The sequence below is a fragment of the Clarias gariepinus genome, chromosome 9 (assembly GCF_024256425.1).
Source record: "Clarias gariepinus isolate MV-2021 ecotype Netherlands chromosome 9, CGAR_prim_01v2, whole genome shotgun sequence".
Classification (NCBI taxonomy): domain Eukaryota; kingdom Metazoa; phylum Chordata; class Actinopteri; order Siluriformes; family Clariidae; genus Clarias; species Clarias gariepinus.
In genome coordinates, this window is record NC_071108.1 from 1,189,247 (window position 1) to 1,209,305 (window position 20,059).

General features: G+C 38.0%; 1 protein-coding gene and 2 long non-coding RNA genes across 3 annotated transcripts; all 3 read left to right on the top strand.

Moving 5' to 3' along the window:
• The first annotated feature begins 481 nt into the window (after positions 1-481).
• Positions 482-11,805, top strand: LOC128529797 (uncharacterized). The gene is made up of 14 exons (XM_053503321.1): positions 482-497; positions 3,749-3,781; positions 4,102-4,158; positions 4,752-4,829; positions 5,403-5,477; positions 6,033-6,110; positions 6,813-6,902; positions 7,015-7,104; positions 7,406-7,429; positions 7,539-7,613; positions 8,481-8,519; positions 10,032-10,103; positions 10,209-10,241; positions 10,474-11,805. Exons 1-14 carry the CDS (start codon positions 482-484, stop codon positions 10,524-10,526), a joined length of 813 nt encoding a protein of 270 aa, XP_053359296.1. The 3' UTR covers positions 10,527-11,805.
• Positions 11,806-16,545: 4,740 nt separating this feature from the next.
• LOC128529931 (uncharacterized) lies at positions 16,546-17,427 on the top strand. Its single transcript, XR_008361096.1, has 3 exons — positions 16,546-16,625; positions 16,824-16,847; positions 17,348-17,427. It is a non-coding gene; the product is annotated as an uncharacterized LOC128529931 (long non-coding RNA).
• Positions 17,428-18,516: 1,089 nt separating this feature from the next.
• On the top strand, positions 18,517-19,639 carry LOC128529757 (uncharacterized). Its single transcript, XR_008361076.1, has 4 exons — positions 18,517-18,706; positions 18,787-18,864; positions 18,969-19,001; positions 19,311-19,639. It is a non-coding gene; the product is annotated as an uncharacterized LOC128529757 (long non-coding RNA).
• The last annotated feature ends 420 nt before the right edge of the window (positions 19,640-20,059 follow it).

Here is a 20,059-nt window from a genome sequence, read left to right on the forward strand (position 1 = left end):
TCTCCTTTACGGGACATTATGGAGATGTAATACAGAGCACATGAAACACATTTTAAAAGACGTCACATGTTGCGTTTTCCCCTGACAATTTTAGGGTTAAGAGCCCTCGTGACATACTGTGTGTCACTCTGATATTTAAAAAAAAAAAATTATATTAATTTGTTAAAGAAATGCAGTCAGAACAGGATAAATATAAAACATTTAATGATATTATCATCATAATGGTCATTAATAATTCGAATTGTATATTAAAAATTGGATGAAATAAAACAAGCTTTTTAAAACTAGCTACTGTAGAGACACAACAGCATATTGTAATAATGTCATGAGTGCACAAATTCGCAGATTGTCACATGACTACACCAGGATATTATTCGATCCTAGATCTTATTATACTGTAGCACGAGTGCAGTTTTTATGTTTGACATGTAATTATAGCTTTTCTCTCTTAGTCCTTTAGTTTCTGCACCTCTACAGCAAGATGATGAAGTTTGTAAGTAAATGATCAGCTCATTAATGTCAGCATTACAGGAAAGTGAAACTAGGCTTGCGCTGTCCGTTACATGAATAACGGGTCTGACACATGGGCGGCACCACAAACACAGACACGAGGCGAGGTTTTAATGAAAAAGGGAAATTTTATTTTTTAAAAAGTGGGGAAGGAAAAGAGTTTAAGGAGGTGGGATGGAAAGTAGTGATGGTGGTGTGTGCACGTGCGGGTCTGGTGGCAGTGCCCAGTTGTTGGTGTTACGTACAGTTTTATGAGTGTATGTATGTGTGTGTATAGTGACAGTGAATAATGGGATGTGTGTGTAAGTTGCTATTGTCATCTGGTGAGTCGTTGTAGGATTATGTCTTTATCCTTGATGATTTTATTTACCTCGCCTGCATCCCTGGCACTGACGTTGCTCCCCAGCAGACCACAGCCTTATAAATAAATATACAAATTCAAATTTTATTTATCACAAACACAGTATAATATGCAGTGAAATTTTTATACGGCTGCTGATGATCAAAAAATAATAAGAGTTTTAAATAAGAATATAAAATATGAAATAAGAGAACAAAAAATTAAAAAACATAGCAATATTTACATTTACATTTACATTTAGGCATTTGGCAGACGCTCTTATCCAGAGCGACTTACAAAAAGTGCTTTAATGTTTACAACATTGGATACATACTTACACTGGGTTAACTAAGTTAATAACTAAGTACCATTAGTCCAACACAACTGAGGTTTTTTTTTTTTTTTTTTTTTTTTTTTTGGGGGGGGGGGGAGGGGGGTTAGTCCAAGTACTGGAGAAACAGATGAGTCTTGAGTCGTCGTTTAAAGATAGTCAAAGTCTCTGATGTACGGACATCTAGAGGAAGTTCATTCCACCATCTAGGTGCCAGAACAGAAAAGAGCCTGGATGAATGCCGCCCTCGATCCCTGAAAGATGGTGGGATGAGGCGAGCAGTGCTGGAGGATCGCAGGCAACGTGGTGCAGTGCGTGGTGTAATTAGCGCAGAGAGGTAAGTGGGTGCTGGGCCATTTTTGGCTTTGTAGGCAAGCATCAGTGTTTTGAATTTGATGCGGGCAGCTACAGGAAGCCAGTGCAGGGAGCGGAGGAGTGGGGTGGTGTGGGAGAACTTGGGAAGGTTAAAAACGAGTCGTGCTGCTGCATTCTGGATCAGTTGCAGAGGACGAATCGTGGACAGAGGCAGGCCTGCCAGGAGTGAGTTGCAGTAGTCCAGTCTTGAAATAACAAGGGACTGAACAAGCACCTGAGTAGCCTGTGAAGAAAGAAATGGGCGAATTCTTCTGATATTGTAAAGAAGAAATCGACAAGAGCGAGTAAGGTTAGCGATGTGTGGGGAAAATGACAGATGATTGTCCACGGTTACCCCAAGATTGCGGGCGGTGGTTGAGGGAGTGATTTGGTTGTTGTCCATGGATATCACAAGGTCTTGACCTGGAGATGAGTCACAAGGGATAAACAACAGTTCGGTTTTACTGAGATTGAGCTTCAGCTGATGAGCAGCCATCCAAAATGAGATGTCTGCCAGACATGCTGAGATCCGGGTGGAAACCTGAGTGTCAGAGGGAGGAAAGGAGAGGACAAGTTGTGTGTCGTCTGCATAACAGTGGTATGAGAATCCATGCGATGATATGACCTTACCAAGAGACCGGGTATAGAGGGAGAACAGAAGAGGACCAAGTACTGAGCCCTGCGGGACACCAGTAGAGAGTCTACGTGGGGCAGATGTAGATCCCCTCCATGTTACCTCATATGACCTATCTTTAAGGTAAGAAGCAAACCATTGCCACGCTGTTCCACAAATTCCAAGGCTTGTAAGAATAGATAATAGAATCTTGTGGTTCACGGTGTCAAATGCAGCTGACAGGTCCAGGAGGATGAGGACAGATGAAAGTTTAGCAGATCTAGCAGCATGGAGCTTCTCAGTGACTGACAGAAGGGCAGTCTCTGTGGAATGTGCCACTTTGAATCCAGATTGGTTTGGGTCATTAAGGTTGTTCAATATAGTTACAGTACTGTGCAAAAGGCACCATATTATATGCTGTACCAATTTTATTATATGCTTTTGCACAGTACTGTATGTGCAAATAATAAAATAAAATTAACAAAATAAAATGTAATTGCAATGGAAATATTATCCTAATTGCAGAAGTAACACACCTAAATGTAGTATATTGACCACATGTAAAAGTAAATTGTGCCATGATGAGACCTAAACCCTGACCGATACATTTATAATAAATATTATTGCTATGTAAATGGCCATACTGTAGCTGCTGATCTAACATTTTCTAGGATGCTGGAGATAAAGGAGAGGTTTAATATTGGCCTGTAGTTGGACAGTTGACAGGGTTCAAGGTCAGGTTTGTAGAATAGGAGTTTATTGACTGCTGGTACTATTTATTTGAGAAACAGATCACACCAGACACGTACACGATACACGTTGATGATTTTGCTGAAGAGATTAGTGAAATTAGTTTTTTGATGGGAAGCAAAATAAATGCTGATCTGATATAGTTATTATATCACCTGCATCAATGTTTATTAAATTGTCTGTTTTTAAAGCTTAATCTTTTTGTCAGATATTTAAGTTTTGTTACTGGGAAAATACATGTTATTGGTGTGCAGGTTTCCATGGTGTTCTTGTTCCTAGTTAATATTGCTACAGTATAGAATTATTTTTCATATTTTATGAGTCAAGAGATACTGTGTGTTCATCTAGCAAAACAATTTAAAAAAATGACGTCATGTGTGCACAAATTCACGGATTGCCACCTGAAATGCACCAGGACGTTCATTAGATGTTATTTCATGAGGTAGAGCCATTGATGAAGCTGATTTAAAAACTTTCCAGGAAATGTAATGGGTCCGTCACACCTGTGTCACTGTGGGTTCTTATGGACTAGGGTAAAGAAAATTACAATACAAAAAACATTAAACCCCTCAGGGACGTGCTATTCTTGTAAAATAATCAATTTACAGGTCGTGAGAGTAGCTTTGGTTCATCACACTTGATATCTTACAGTAACACACACACACACACACATTGTGATTTATTTTGAATTGTGTAATATCTGGGGGTTGTGTTTACTTAAGAGATTATCTGTAGTGTTATTTGAGTGTCTCTGTGCTGATTTGTGGAGGTGTCTGGGGGTGTGTATGGTTTGGGACACGCCCACTATGTACAGTTTAATTGAAAAGGAAATGTTTTATTACTCCTCAAGTGATCAGAGAGTACAAGGGATCATTTAATACTGGTAAGTACAGTAGGTTATGAGAAAGAGAATATTCTGTAGATAATTGTTTAGTTAATTTTGTCTGTGATTTTTATTGTTCCTATTAATAAAATATGCATATTGTATAAACTACTATTTATATATATCCTAGTATAAAGTCCAGTATATGCCATGTGTACTTTTTTTTACATTACTTATTTATTACCATTATTATTATTATTATTATTATTATACTGTAGCATGAGAGCAGTTTTTATGTTTGACCTGTAATTATATAATTTCACTATAAACTCTCTCTCTCTCTCTCTCTCTCTCTCTCTCTCTCTCTCTCTCTTGTTTAGTTTCTGCACACCTTCACAGAAAGATGATGAACCCCTTCATATTGCTCATGACTCTCTGTAAGTAAAATGAAAAATGAAACTAAGCTTTTAAGGCAGGGCCGCTACACATCACAGAGCGTATGCTGAAATGAAAGTAAAAGGGGAAAAAAATAGAAAGAAGTAAAATTTGTATTTTACCAAAATTTGTTTAAATTTCCATGTGTTAAAGATACAGTGCACTCTGGTTTAGTTTAAAATAAAATATTAAATCATTAGTAAGTTATGGGGAGTGAAACTGGAGTCCTGTAGAGCGTGAGGTTACCAGTTCAGACAAACTTTGGCACATTGTGCTGCTTCATGCACAGATTGAATTAAGCCTGAAATTACAAATACATGTTTAAAATAATGTTTACTAGAATGAAATTGATTTTGTTGGGACAATACTGCCCGGTGCATGTACTTGAATAATTTTTACAGTATAATGTCATAAATATGTGAAAAATATGAAAAAAATGTGTAAAGTGTGATATCAGAAGTGTTATATGAAAATGTATACACTAGAATATAATAATAATAATAATAATAATAATAATAATATTGATGATGATAATAATAATGATGATAATAATATTAATAATGATGATTTCTGTTGTGTGTATTTCTTTTCACAGCCTGCTTAAAGGAGCAGTGTTTGGAGAAAAACATCTGCCATGAAATATATGGAGAAACGCCGACTCCTAAACTTGAAAGTGAGGAAAATGTTAAACTCTTTCACTAGTATTGTTTTTTTTTTCTCATGAAATTTGTGATGAATGATGAATATATTAAAAGTGCTACACAAATCATTTGAACTGAATTAAAGTTTATTAAAATGTTGGGTGTTGAATAAGAAAGCACTTTATATGATGTCACATCCCTCACAGTAAATATTCTATTAAAAAAAAAGAAAAAAAGATAATAATACGATGGAGTCGTCTCAGAATGTTGGCAGAGTCAATGTTTGTGTTGTAATACATTTAATACCTTTAAAAACATTCACTTTCAGCTAAATCTCCTTCAAACGTGAGAGAATTCAGAGACGCAGCGTTCGATATCTCACCCGCGTTCTGTTGAATATAAAGTAACTCACTGTATATTAATAAAGTGAACGTGAGCGGCAGAGTGTGTGTATAATCAAACTTGCCTTTAAATTCAAATAATGATAAAATGAATAGAAATTAAATGTTTGCTCACCCCGACTTACAAAAGAGTTTAACTGTTATTAAAGAAGATGAATTAATAATAACTTAAAGCCAATAAGTGTTTCTTGTTTTCTCCTGTAGACTGCGTTGCACAGATTTGTAGAGAATCAGTGGAGCCGTGTACACTCCGGTCCATTCCAGACGGCAGAACAGAAAGTGAGAAATGAGTGTGTGTGTGTGTGTGTGTGTGTGTGTGTGTGTGTGTGTGTGTGTGTGTGTGTGTGTGGCATGAACTATGTGCTTATACCAGATTCACCTGCAAAACTTTTTGAAATAAAACGTCTCCTGAGTGACTCGATCTATAACTGATTATGTATTTTGATCTTTTCCCGTGAAGAGAGAGAATTCATAAAAGTGTACTGAGACACAGGAAAAGTTACTTTGCTGCAAATAACATATGTGTGGCGGTTCACCACAGCTGTTTCCCAAATGCTAGAGACTTTTAATGGTGTCGAAAATTACACTGATAGCAAACGTTAGACCATTTTTTCCCCACTAACTGAAGACTGGAACATTTGAGGCACTTGTGGCAAACCAGTGGAAAACTTTTCACCATTGCCAGAATGTTGCCAGAATTTTTTTCTATCGTTATCGATACCGTTTTATCCTGTATTCAGGCCAGATCGTACCTCAACTGTGTCCAAAACTGCCTTAGGAAATAGAAGTCTTTATTCTGTTACGTAATAATAATTCTGCTTACCTTCATAACAGAGGATGCTGTGCTGAAAGACATCAACTCATTGCTGAATTGTGGCAAAAAGATCGACGAGGACCCCACTGAAGTCATAAGTAAAGTATTTCACACACACACACACACACACACATGTTGGGGGGCGGAGCCTGTCCCAGGTGACTTAGGGCAAGAGATGTGGTACACCCTGTACGGGGTGCCATTCCATTGCAGGACACACACACTCACATGCTCATTCACACACAACACGCAATTTGGGGACGCCATTTAGCCTAATCTGCATGTCTTTGGACTGTGCGACGAAACCGGGGTACCTGGAGGAAGAACCAACCCACCAAGCACATGCAAACTCCACACACACAGACCCCAGGCAGGATTCAAACCTGGAAACTGCCGGTGCAAGGCGACAGTGATAATCAATAAGCCACCATTCCGTCTAATTTATGAAATCTGCTACGTAATTAACAGTGTGTGTCGTTTCTTCCACAGTGTTTCATCACAAACACATCCCAATTTTACAATATCTTAACTTATTGATGAATTATACATGGATGACCCTGACTGTTACGAAGCTCTGACACTGGAGACTCCTTCCATGTTTTTTATCTGCTTATTTTTAGAGTTGTTGCTATGGCGTTGCTATGACAGATCAGAGAGAGCACATTAATAAACCTGTAAAGTAAAAGTAAACCTTTGCTTGTAAAAATTTAAATATATACGTAAAACTGTCAGGGCTGCTGTGAAAGAGAATTAATCAACACCTTCTGACAGTGTTGTGTTTTTGTTGTGTTTCCTTCTAGCATGTATTCTGGAAGTTCTTCTGGGAGACACACAGCAGCACAGCAACGATGGAATGTCTCCATTTATGTCCAGCAATCACGATTTTTCCAGTAAACCAATTCTGATGTATTCATTACATTTAGAGTCATTTGTAAAGCTTACATTTAAAAGAGAAGATTTTAATTTTCAAGTTTATTTATTTATTTTTTTTTTTATATTAAGATTACATGTTTTGTTGGATCAAAACTTTCCTAAGTAAGATGGTGAAGAACTGCTTCAGTCACTACGATGTGGGCACTTTGAGCACTCTGGGTAAGACAATAAAGCGTTTTCCACTATTTTACAATAAAGCCTAAAGAGGTGCTGAGTGGCATTTACTCATACTGTACCAGTAAGCTAAGTAATGTGAATACTTCACTACAGAGCAAATTCCTCAGTGTTGAATTAACACTTAAATTAACACACAGCAGTGTTTCTATGAGTTCAGCTAAAATACGCTCTGTATGAACAATATCAAATCAAATACGCTCTGTTAAATCAACACTAGGCATTTTACACTGTATATCTTATATTTCTTTTGACCAAAGTTTTTTCCTTATGGTGTCTCTTGCAGTGGAACATCTTACAAGTAAAAAAGGTAAAAACTGAAACCCTTTAAGATCAAGACTTGTATGAAATTAAAAACCAATCTGTAATTTCTGTTCATATGGTATTTGCATATTTTTTCCCTCTCTCTTTACTCTCAGGGCCTGAGGGCTGTTTCCTGGAAGTGCTTCCTTACTGGGGCAAGAAATGCATCCCAGTATTCGTGCAGCTTTTTGGTAAATTCCCTCTTGGTAAAATGTTAGTTATGGAAGACTTATTGGGGGCTGTCTCATTATTTGAACTGCTAAACCTTTGGGCTAAGCAGTTCAAAGATTAACATTTTAGTAGATCAAATATGAATGACCTTGCAGTACCCATAAAAAATCTAACATAAAAGGTATTGCTATTGTTTGCGCACGTGATGTACATTATTGTACATCCCAAGATGATGAATAGCTAGCTAATAAAATACTTCTCAAATGATATTTTAATAGTAGAGATTGGGCGATGCATGGTTCTGAATCTGCTTATTACGATGGTGAGGAAGGCCACACAGGGTACATACAGTATAGGGGTGTAACTTGGTCTGCAACAATGTTTAGGTAGGTGGAATGTGTCAAGGTAACATCCCCGTGAATGAATGGTAATATCCAAGATTTCCAGAACATCGCCCCGAGCATCACACTGCCTCTGCCGGCTTCCTATAGTCCACCCTGCTTTCTCAGGTAAGCAACACCTGAGGACTTGCACACCTGTCCTGACCCCTGCAGATCAGGAACATCCAAGAGCTGCACTTTTGGAGATGCTCTGACCCACTCGTCTAGACATCAGAATATGGTCCTTGTCAAAGTCACTCAGATCCTTACACTTGCCCTTATCCCTGCTTCCAACACATCAACATTTAGAACTGAACTAGCCGCACGACCATGTGAGCTGGAGAGAGAGGGGTCAGTTAGTATGAGAGAGTGTAAAACACCTGGTCAGATCATTTCAGATCTCATTTTAAATTAGGAAGCATGTATGAATAATGTGTAAAGGTTAAACAGTGGTTTGTCTTTTGGGACACTTTATTATTTTATTCTTTCTCTCTGGTGCTTTAACAGGAGACAGCACAGCAAGTAAAATGACTGACAACTGGGAAGGTAGACATGCTTTATTTTAATATATCATATATACTCTTATAATATATATATATATATATATATATATATATATATATATATATATATATATATGTGTGTGTAGTTTGCCCACTTATAAAGAAATGAAAGGTCTATGGCCTTAATTTCATTTTTAAAAGTTTATTTTAAAGGATACAGACAGAAGATCGATGAAAGAACATAAAAAGCACATATTATAAAAGTAATAAATTGAGTTGCATTTCAGTGAGTAAAATAAAGTATTTGATTCCCTACTAACCAACAATAATTCTGGCTCTCACAGACTGGTTAAGTACTCATGTTGTACACAGATTAATTTAAGAAGGTGCTCCTAACAACAACTTGTTCTTCTATGCAACCCTCACCACCATGGGAAAGACCAAAGACCTGTCAAAAGATGTCAGTGACAAGATTGTAGACCTGCACAAGGCTGGAATGGGCTACCAGGTCATTAGCAAGATTCTGATGAAAAAGAGACAACTGTTGTATCAATTATTTGCAATTGGAAGAAATAAACTAGCCATCAATTGCCCTCGGTCTGGAGCTCCATGCGAGATTTTACCTCAAGGGGTAAGGATCATGAGAAAAGTGAAAGATCAGCCCAGAACTCCTCCTACTTGACCTACTTGAGGGGCTTGACCTCAAGACATTTGGGACCGTAGTAATCAAACAAACCACTGGTAACACAATACTCCACCATGTATTGAAGGTCCCCCGCCTTAAGAAGGTACATGTACAGGCCTGCCTAAAGTTCGTCAAAGAACAAAGAAGAATTAGGAGAAAGTGGACAGATGAGACCAAAATTAAACTCTTCTGGCATCAGCTTGACTCGCCATGTTTGGAGTAAAAAAAAATGCTGCCTAAGAACACCATCCCTACAGTCAAGCACAGAGAATAAAGGTACAGGTAGACTTTGCTGCATTTAAGGGCCAATGGACAGGGCCATGTACTGTAAAATTCTGTATGAGAACCTCCTGAAGTTGGGTCGTGGATTGGTATTCCAGCATGACAATGACCCCAAAAATACTGCAAAGGCAACAAAAGAGTGGCTCAAGAAGAAGGAGTGGCCTAGCCAGTCCCCAGACTTTAATTCTATACAAAATTTGTGGAGGGATCTGAAACTTTAAGTTGCCAAGCAACAGCCATAAAACCTTAAGGATTTAATGCAAAATCCCTCCTGAGACGTGTGAAAAACTGGTAAGCAACTACAAGAAACATCTTACCTCTGTGCTTGCCAACAAGGGTCTCTCCACCAAGTCATGTTTTTCTTGGGATTAAATACTTACTCATTGAAATGCAACTCAATTTATAACCTTTGTATCATGTGCTTTTTAAAAATAAATTTTTGGTTGATATTCTGTCTCTCTCCTTTACAGTAAAACTGTCATAATTATAGACGCTTTTTCCCTGCAAGGGATCAAATAATATTTTTTTCCTAATGTAGGACGTATCAGAAAAATATACCATGTGCTAAATAGAGGGTTGTGTTTTCAGAATTGGATACCTGTGCTACAATTGGCATTAACTTGTGGCAGGAATGCTTGCGCAGGACCTCAGATTTTCACGGTAAATTTGTGGATTAAGTCGATATTAATATTTGTTTAAGCTTTTCGTTTTACCCAGAATTTGCTATCATCAACGTCTGTGCCGTTTGTTTTATTTCGTGTACAGGTTCCAACCCGAACATCGTAACTCACATTAAAGGTAAAACTGTACCTGCATGATTCTACACAGTTCGCTTCTGCCACGTGACTGGCTGATCAGATAACTGAAAAGCTCCACTGGTGTTCCTGTTGATGCTTGAGTGTAGATTAAGTTCCAGTGAGATTTAAAAAGCTTTACAATCATCTAATCATCAATTTTACATTATTTTTGTTATTATTATTAGTAGTCGAATGCTAAAGGTACTAACTAGGTATTTTTCACTCTCCCCTAGACGTGTACGTCTGCACCGTCGACGAGATGATTTTAGCCACTGCATCATGTTAAACTCATCAAGGGCGTGTTCTTCATACAAATCAATCAGAAAGCAGATCATGTTGTTTCCTTTCAAATATATTTACTGATCATTTGGGGTTTATGTCTTAGGCCAGTTTAATCATTTATTCCTGAACTGTTTATCTTTCTTGTGGTTTTTTTGGTCACTTCAACTTTTATTTTTTTTTTCTGTACCTTTGTAAATGAGGACTTGTCCTCAGTGGGCTTCCTGGGATTTAAATAAGTAAAATCCATTTCCTACAGGCATGTGCACAGACCAGTGGCGGCTGGTATAATTTTTATTATTTTTTTGTGGCCGCTAAAACAAAATTAAAATTTAACTTTTAATAATCGCCTGTAAAAAGCCATAAGAGGTGGTGGAAAACCACATATAATCTTAAGTGTAAGCTCGGCCGTGATCATGTGACTGCTGCTTAATTAGAAGATCAGGTCGATCTGGTCCAAGCTCTTCAACTTTTTCTCTTTCTTCGTCCGATCGCCTTGCGAAGAGGTATTTTAGCAAAGAAATTACAGAATGTTCTCTCATATTTATCTGCTTCCTTGTCAATCACTATTCAATACATTAACTAACGATCTGCTGAGCGTTAATGAGACTCGTTTAGAGTGGTCCAATCACATGAGCCCAAATATTTAAAAACAATATTGATTCGCTAAGAACAAAAGTGGGAGGGTTCGGGGACGCACAGTGCTCCGCCCCAAGGATGATTTGAAAAAAATTCGATTAAAACTCAGCCTCAAGTCACATGCCCACGTAGACACTTGTTTGTACAAAACACAAATGAACATAATACAGTTTAAATTAATTTTTTTTATTATTTTAAATAAATTATATAAAAAATACAGTGGAATATTGTGACTAAATGAATTATTAAAATAAATATGTAAAGCGGCATTCTTTTCTGCCTAACGTTAAGGGGGCGACGCCCCAGCGCCCCTTATTGACCGGCCGCCACTGGCACAGACATGTTTCTCTTGCATTAACATTTCCCCTGATAAGGACATGCTTTGTTTGTTGTTTATGGTATGTAAAGTTTTGTTTAAATATCTGATTAACAATAAAGGTTTTCCTGAATATCATTAAAAAAACGTGAAATAATACACATCTTATTCTAGCTAGGAAACAGCACCAGTGTTTCTATGATTAGGGAGAATCAGTGCAAAATAATCTCATTAAACTAGTTATTAGATAGCTTTACTTTAGATTTTATACACATTAATATTCTTTACAGTTTTAAATGTCTAAATACAGTACTGCGTAAACAAGTCTTCACCCACTCATGTCTTAAATAAATGATGTAGAATAAATGAAAGGAATGAGAACAAATGTTTACTGCGATTAAAAATACAAGTTCAAATGGGTTGTTTATGTGACAGCCCCTGCAGAGACCTCATTTCCCCTCTCGTTTATTCCAACCACGGCTGTGTGAGGAGATCAAAGCTGCAGCGCGCGTGCCGAATCCAACACGCAGGTTAAGGGAAACAAAAGACGTGATGAAATGATGGATAAAACATGGAGAAGGTGTGCTGAGGGAGGTAAAACAACACTCTAAAGCACATGGAGCAGAGACACAATCTGACAGTTTTGGGGTTAGGAGAGCTCGTGACATACTGTGTGTCACCGTGATATTTTTGTTCAAGAAATACAGTCAGAACAGGATACATAATTGATGATATTATTATCAGGATTGTCGTTAATGATTAGAATTGTATATTGGAAATGGGATTTGCTTTCAGGTAATAAAACATACAGTATAAGAGACCGTACCATATGGGAAATGATGTCATGGGAGCACAAATTTGTCATGGGAGCACAAAAACAGATTGTCACATGACCACACCAGTATGTTCATTAGACATCACCACTTCATGAGTTTAAGTCACAGTTGAAGCTAAATAAGGAACTTTCCAGAACATTTAAAGGAAACGTCTCACCATGGGTTCTTATGAGTGACAATAAAACCCTCAGGGGCGTGCTGCTCTAGGAAAATAATCAACTTAAGCGTGGTAAAAGTAGCTCTGGTTCACATTTGGTAACTTACTCACACACACACACTCACACAGCATGATCAATTATTGAGGTGAGTAATATCTGTGTTTGCTTTAGATATTATCTGTAGTTTTGTTTTGAGTGTCTCTGTGCTGATTTGAGTGTGTGTGTGTGTGGGGGGGGGTATTATGATTTGGGACACGCCCACTGTGTATGGTATAACTGGATAAATCCTGCAATTCTCCTACATAACGTGGTCTGGGAGCACAAAGGATCATTTGATACAGGTGAGTACAGTCTGCTATCCAAGAGAGAGAATCAAATCAATCTAACAGTTCAGTTATTTATTATCTATTTTATTATGATTGTTGTTATTATACTGTAGCAAAAGTGAAATTTTTATGTTTGACCTGTATTTATATAATTTCCCTATAAACTCTATAGTGAAACTATAGTGGAAAGTGAAACTAAGCTTGTGATGTCCTTTAGCGGGTCTGACACATGGGCAGCACCACAAACACAGACATGAGGCGAGGTCTTAATGAAGAAAAGGGGAACTTTATTTGGAAACATGGGGAGGGAAAAGGTTTAGGGGGAGGGGGGGGGTAAGGAGTGATGGTGGGATGTTCACGTGGGGGTCTGGTGGCATGCGGGCACAGGCGGGCGAGCGATGGCGGCAAAGAGAGTGGCAGAATGGGCCTGCGTGGGCTCCTGCGTCTCCATGGACACCTTCTCTTCCCCTGCAGCAGGAGCTCCTGCATGGGCCTGTTCTTCACGTGGAGATCAAACAACTGATTTGAGTTTCGTTTTCTTTGAAGTCCCTGGGGCGCGTTACGTCACCTCGCGTTCATGCCACTCCTTTTTTCTCCCAGACAGGTGCTGTTCCCACCCTGGTTTTACAGTAAACGCAGGGAGAACCCCCCAGCCGTGCCCATTTTCAGAGGCCCCGCCCACTCCCGCACCTGCAGAAGGAAAGACCACCTATCTAGTGAGCCTACAGAGTGAGCAAGAATGACAACAGATTGAGGCGCATCACTGGCGCATGCCGTTACACGTCACATCGCCTGTGTCTTGTATTTATTTACAAGGAGACGTTCGTTTGTGGCTTTCTTGTTTATTAAGGATCCAGTAGAACACAATTCCATGAGCTCTTTTACACTCTGCACATAACAACATTGACTCTTCCTTACTGGTGCCTGCAGATATATTACTCACTGACGCCTCCACCTGGTGAATGATATAACACACCAACCGATACACAAAACCCGGACAGCTTAATGAAAGCAAAAGAAAAAAACTAAATATGAATGAAGTAAAATGTGTATGTTACCACAATTTGTTTGTTTCCATGTTTTAAAGTTACTGTGCACCTTGGTTCGGATTTTTTTTTCCATTTAAAAAAATTTAAATAAAAAATTTATTTATAAGTTATTAATTAATAATTTAAAGGTATATATTTACTTTTACAGCCTGTTTAAGAGAGCGGTGTTTGGAGAATAACATCTGCCATAAACAACTTGGAGGAACACTGACTTCTAAAAGTGAGGAAAATGTTAAACTTCAGTTTTAAGTGTTTATCTTAGTATTTACATCGGAGCTGTTTAATTATTAATGTTGATTTTTTTCCTCCGTCTGAGCAAATCTGTACCAGTTAGTAAAATATTGCTGCTTACATGTAAAAAGTATATGTTGGGGTACATTTTAAACCGACACCACTTTCAGCAAAATCTGCTTCAAATGTTTAATTATTCAACGGATTCAGAGGCTCAGCATTTAAAAATAGTAAAAGTAACTCACTGTATATGAATAAAGTGAATAGATGTAGTGAAGCGGTGTAGTGTGTGAATATGTCCACATGTAATAAAGAGGAATTTGTGTTTGACTTGCTTTAAAACCTAAATAATCATAAAAATGTAATTTGTTCGTTTGCACATTGCATGTTTTCATGTGGTTGTGTGGGGTAAATAAGCTCGTGATTGTCCTGATTGTAGTGTGTGAACGAGGCCGGGGCCTGATTGACTGGGAAGCCCTCAGGGGGAAAAGCGCACATCCAACTTTATACAGCAATGCAATTAGTACAATTTCTCACACTTCTGTACAAACCGTCACCAAATAAAACACAGATCATTCAACACTGTGAAATCCTCCAGAATAACAAATAACCCTTTGACACAAAAAAAGCATCTGAATTAATGATAACTATGTCAACATCTGCTTTTTGTTTCCTCCAGTAGACTGCATGGTACAGCAGTGTAGAGAATCCTTGCAGCCGTGTATACTCCAGACTATTCAAGACGTCGTAAGAGAAAGTGAGAAACTTTTAACAGTTAAACTGAACTCTGTGCTTAGATCAGATTCACTCACAAAACTGTTTGCTGTGTGATTAAATCCATCACTTATCATGTCCTGTATCTATCATCATCTCCTCCAGTGCAGAGAAAGACTCCATCAGCGTCTCCTGGAGATCTGGTGCTTCAGGCTGGTTTGTTCCTCAACTGTGTCCAAAATGAACTGAAGAAATCTTTGGGTTTATTTTGTCATGTAATCATAATAATAATAATCATTACTTTTATAACAGGTGAAGCTGTGCAATCTCAATTTTGAATTGTCTTAATGAGATTGATGAAAGACCCTTCGACGCCATAGGTAAAGAATTTTATATGCAATGGACAGGAATATGAGGGAAAGTGGGACCTGTAAGTGGCAGTAAAGCACCATGAAACAATAAGCAGGGCTATACAGAAAACCTGCACTACTGTACTCTAAGGCCTGCTGTGATAGAAAATTAATCAACACTTTCTGATCATTGCTGTGTTTTTGTGTTTGTTTCATTCTAGTGTGTGTTGTGGAAGCTTTTCTGGGAGACACACAGGAGGACAAAACCGACCAAAAGTCTCCTTTTATGTTCAACAGTCAAGATTTTTACAGTAAACCAATTTTTATGCATCAATTAAATTTACAGTCATTTGCAAAGCTTATGAGTTTATAATGATTTAAAGGATAAGCTGATTGTTATTTTTCAGTGTTTTCTGCTACAAAATGAAGAACACTGGTGAACTTGTGGCAAACTCCTGACAAACTAATTACTTTCATAAAAAGAATTAATTTCCGTAAAGGTGTATTCTCTAATTATAAGTGTGTTTACCTTTCTAACAGAGGAGGCTAAGCAGAAATACATGGAGTCGATGCATTGTCTCAAAAAGCCCAATAAAGACCCCATCGAAGCCATAAGTAAAGTATTTTATACATACATATGTTTATATATCTTACTTCCTGTATGCTTGGTATAACCTTCGACTGGTTGATGTAGAGCTCATTTGCCCTAATTTAAGAAACCTGAGCCTAAATAATTAACAAACAATGTGTGCTGATGATGTTTTGACACAAAAATAATTACAATATCTATAACATAAATAAATGATGCATCATACTAACGGCTTTTCATGAAACATGACATTATCAGTAAAGTGTGTTCCTGTTATCACTTACATTATAGCAGCTATTACATTATACCCTCGCTCCCTTACCAGTCTCTCTTTTATTCTCTCTTAAAGTTTATAAGGAAAACAATTACAGCGTTTCACGTTACTGAGAAACCACACACAGGTGTAAACTCCTTACAGAGACTTACAGTTACAGCTTTAGCTCTGACTGTTACAAAGCTCTGACACCTGAGACTCCTTAATAAATGCTCATAATATTAACTACTACACGTGTATTTCTTTCTCTTTATTTGTTAATGTTGAGTGTTCATTGTAAAAGAACCGTTGCTATGGAAACAATAACGTACCAGTCATGTACCATGGTAGTACTGTCATGGCTGCTGTGATGGAGAATTAATTAACACCTTCTGGCAGTGTTGTGTTTTTGTGTTTGTGTCATTCTAGTGTGTGTTCTGGAGGCTTTTCAAGATTTTCCCAGTAAACCGATTTTAATGTAATTTCGCAAAGATTTAAATGTTTGAAAAGAGAAGATGTTTTTTTATGTATTTTTCTTTTTAATACTGTATTAAGGTTACATGCTTTGCTGGATCAAAACTTCCTTAAATAGGATAGTGAGAAACTGCTACAGTCACTACGATAAGAACACTTTGAACACTCTGGGTAAGACTTTGTGCCAAATGAATTACAATTTTTCCACCCGAGAAGTTCACTATTATTTTACAAAAGAAAATTTAAGTCAGTAAGCTAAGTATTGTGAATGGATCGTAAAATACTTACTGTACAGTTTTCATAACTTTTATATATGTCTTGCGATGCGTTATGTTTCTGGGTTGTTTTTTCTCACGGTGTCTCTTGCAGTAAAACATTTAACAAACAATCAAGGTAAAATCTTTTTAAGATCAGATGTTTTTTGTATTAAATTAAATCTAGTTTGTAATTTCCGTTAATTCTATTTGCATCTATTGTTGTGGACTCTCTCTCTCTGTCTCTCTCTCTCTCTGTCTGTCTCCCTCTCTCTCTCTCTCTCTCTCTGTCTCTCTCTCTCTCTCTCTGTCTCTCTCTCTCTCTGTCTGTCTCCCTCTCTCTCTCTCTCTCTCTCTCTCTGTCTCCCTCTCTCTCTCTCTCTCTCTGTCTCTCTCTCTCTCTGTCTCTCTCTCTCTCTCTCTGTCTCTCTCTCTCTCTGTCTCTCTCTCTCTCTCTCTGTCTCTCTCTCTCTCTGTCTCTCTCTCTCTCTCTCTGTCTCTCTCTCTCTCTCTCTGTCTCTCTCTCTCTCTCTCTGTCTCTCTCTCTCTCTCTCTCTCTCTGTCTGTCTCCCTCTCTCTCTCCCTCTCTCTCTCTCTCTGTCTGTCTCCTTCTCTCCTTCTCTCTCTCTTTGCTCTCAGAGCATCAGACTTGTTTCCTGAAGAGGTTTCCTTACGTGGGCCATAAATGCATTCTAGCATCCATGCAGATTTTTGGTAAATTCCCTCCTGGTAAAATGTTCCTTATGAATGATTAGGGATTTGTATTGTTCTTTGTGTTGCTAAATGTTTCATGTTAGGATTTCAGTAGAAAAAAAATCCATGACATTTTATTACTTATAAAACATTATCAAACATTAAAAGCCTTACTGTGTAAGTCAAACTGTGTTCATTGTTTGGTCACATGATGTCTAGTATACTACCCTGGGATGATGATGCGATAGCTAATAAAATGCTTATATTAAATCAGATGATAGTCGTAAAGCTCCAATGATCCTTTTTTCTGATTGGTTTATCCTCTTCCTCACTGTAGCAGATAAAAGCTGTAATTAATCACACCAAAGAATTTATTTGTTTCAGAGGTGCTAAAACATAAAATTGTGAAAATCTGAAGTAATAAGATTTAGCTCCATCCTCCTGCCTAATATAGTGTAGCGCCCCCTGTAGCTCTGACCTGTTGAGGTGTGTCAGAGTGACATCCACATGAAGTGCAGGACCCGAGGTTCCTCAGCAGAACATCACACAGATACACACTGCCTCCACCCGCCCATCTTTTTATCATAGTGCATTCTGGTTCCATCTCTTTCCCAGGTAATCGGCACACACACAGACTGGTCCTCACCTGGTCGTCTATGCCGTACAAAAAGCTTGATTCATCAGTTCTGATGCTTATGTGCCCATTGTAGGAGGTTTTGGTGGAGTACACGTGCACCCTGACCCTGACTCCATACACATCAAACTGTGCTGCACTGTGTGTTCTGACTTCATTTTATCAGAACCAGTGTTCATTTTTATTATCAGATTGAGCTACAATTATCAATTCTATTAGATCGGACTAGACAGGTCACCCTTCACTTCTCTTGTGCATCAGTCAGCCTTGGCCACCCAGTCGTCGCCCAGTCATCACCCAGTCGTCACCCAGTCGTTGCCCAGTCATCACCCAGTCGTCACCCAGTCATTGCCCAGTCATCACCCAGTCATCACCCAGTCGTCACCCAGTCGTCGCCCAGTCGTCCCCCAGTCGTCCCCCAGGCGTCACCCAGTCGTCTAGACATCGGAATATGGTCCTTGTCAAAGTCACTCAGATCTCTACACTCGCTAATGTTTCCTGTTCCCAACACATCAACTTTGAAAACTGAACTAACCTGAGAGTCGTGGGAGCATGTGAGATGGAGAGAAGGGGTGGGGCTTCCAGGTGTTTTCTTTATCCAGACTAATTCTTTCTCTCTGGTGTCTTTACAGGAAAAAGCACAACGAGAAAAATGACTGCCAGTTTAGAAGGTGAACACACTTAAACCTGGATTTATATCACAAAAATACAAAAACCATATGATTACTATAAATATATTATTTTTCTTTAGAAATTAATGAGTGTGCTACGGTTTTGAATGACATATCAAGAGAATGTTCGCGCATGACCTTTTTATGGTATTTTTATGGTAAGTTAATCCATTTGCTTAGGTTAATATTTATTTCGGCTTTTAATTTTACCCAGAATTTGCCATCAGTAACGTCTGTACTGGTTGTTTTTTCTTGTGTCCAGGTTCCAACCCGACCATCAGAGCTTTATTTAAAGGTAAAATAATTTCTAATGAATCTAAACATTGTATAAAAGCTTATTTGATTTTGTGTGACAGATCTGATATATGCTTCCTGTCCACTTTAATAGGAACACCTGTAGTTCTCTCCAGTCAGATAGATAACTGAAAAGGTGCAGCAGTGTTTCCTATTAAAGTGGACATTAAGTGTATATTAAGTTCCAGTGAAATTTTGCTAACTTTATACATGTAAGGCTGACTTCGACAACTAATAATACTTCTTCCTTTTGTTAGTAGTAGTAGAATGCTGAAAGAACTAACTGGGTATTTTTCTTTCTCTCTCCCAGACATTACCATCTGCAGCATTGATGAGATGATTACAGCCACTGCATCATGTTAAACACATAGAGGGCGTGTCCTTAATATCAACCAATCCGAGCAAAGATCATGTTCAGTCTGTTTTCCTTTAAAATATACACTTACTGATCATACGGGGTTTATTAATCAGCCTGTTAAACATTTAATCCTGAACTTGTTAATATCTTTATTGTGTTTGTTTTGGTCACTTCAGCTTTAACTTTTTGTCTTTTATTTTCTGTAACTTTATAAGTAAGGACTTGTCCTCAGTGTATTTCCTGGGATTGAAATAAATAAATAAAATCACTTCCTACAGAGACCTACACGGAGTGAGTGTGTTTCTTTTACTTTAGATTTCCTCTAATGAGGAAGCGATTTTGCTGTCATTGTTGTTGTTTTTGTTATTGTGTTGTTTGTGTTGTTTGTGTTATGTAAAGTTTTATTCAGATACCTGATCAAGTGACAACGGTTTTCCTGAATATCCTTTAAAACCATAAAATAATTCACACCTCACAACTCAAGTCTAGCTAGGAAACAGCACCAGTGTCAAGCTAGCTAACATCAGATTATATATTATACTAGGCTCTATGACTTGGTGTAAACTCTTCATTATGTCTGAATGTTCATCTAGTCTGTGTTACATTCACATTTCCCAGTTAGGAAGCTGGGGTCAGAGTGCAGGATCAGCCAGGATACAGCGACTCTGGACCAAAACGTTTCTTACTCCAGACCATCCGAA

Bases quoted from the DNA above. Each gene is read 5' to 3' on its own strand.
- LOC128529797 (XM_053503321.1), top strand. The intron at 8,520-10,031 runs GTAGACATGCTT...TTGTGTTTTCAG, and splicing joins AATGACTGACAACTGGGAAG to AATTGGATACCTGTGCTACA. The intron at 10,104-10,208 runs GTAAATTTGTGG...TTTCGTGTACAG, and splicing joins CAGGACCTCAGATTTTCACG to GTTCCAACCCGAACATCGTA.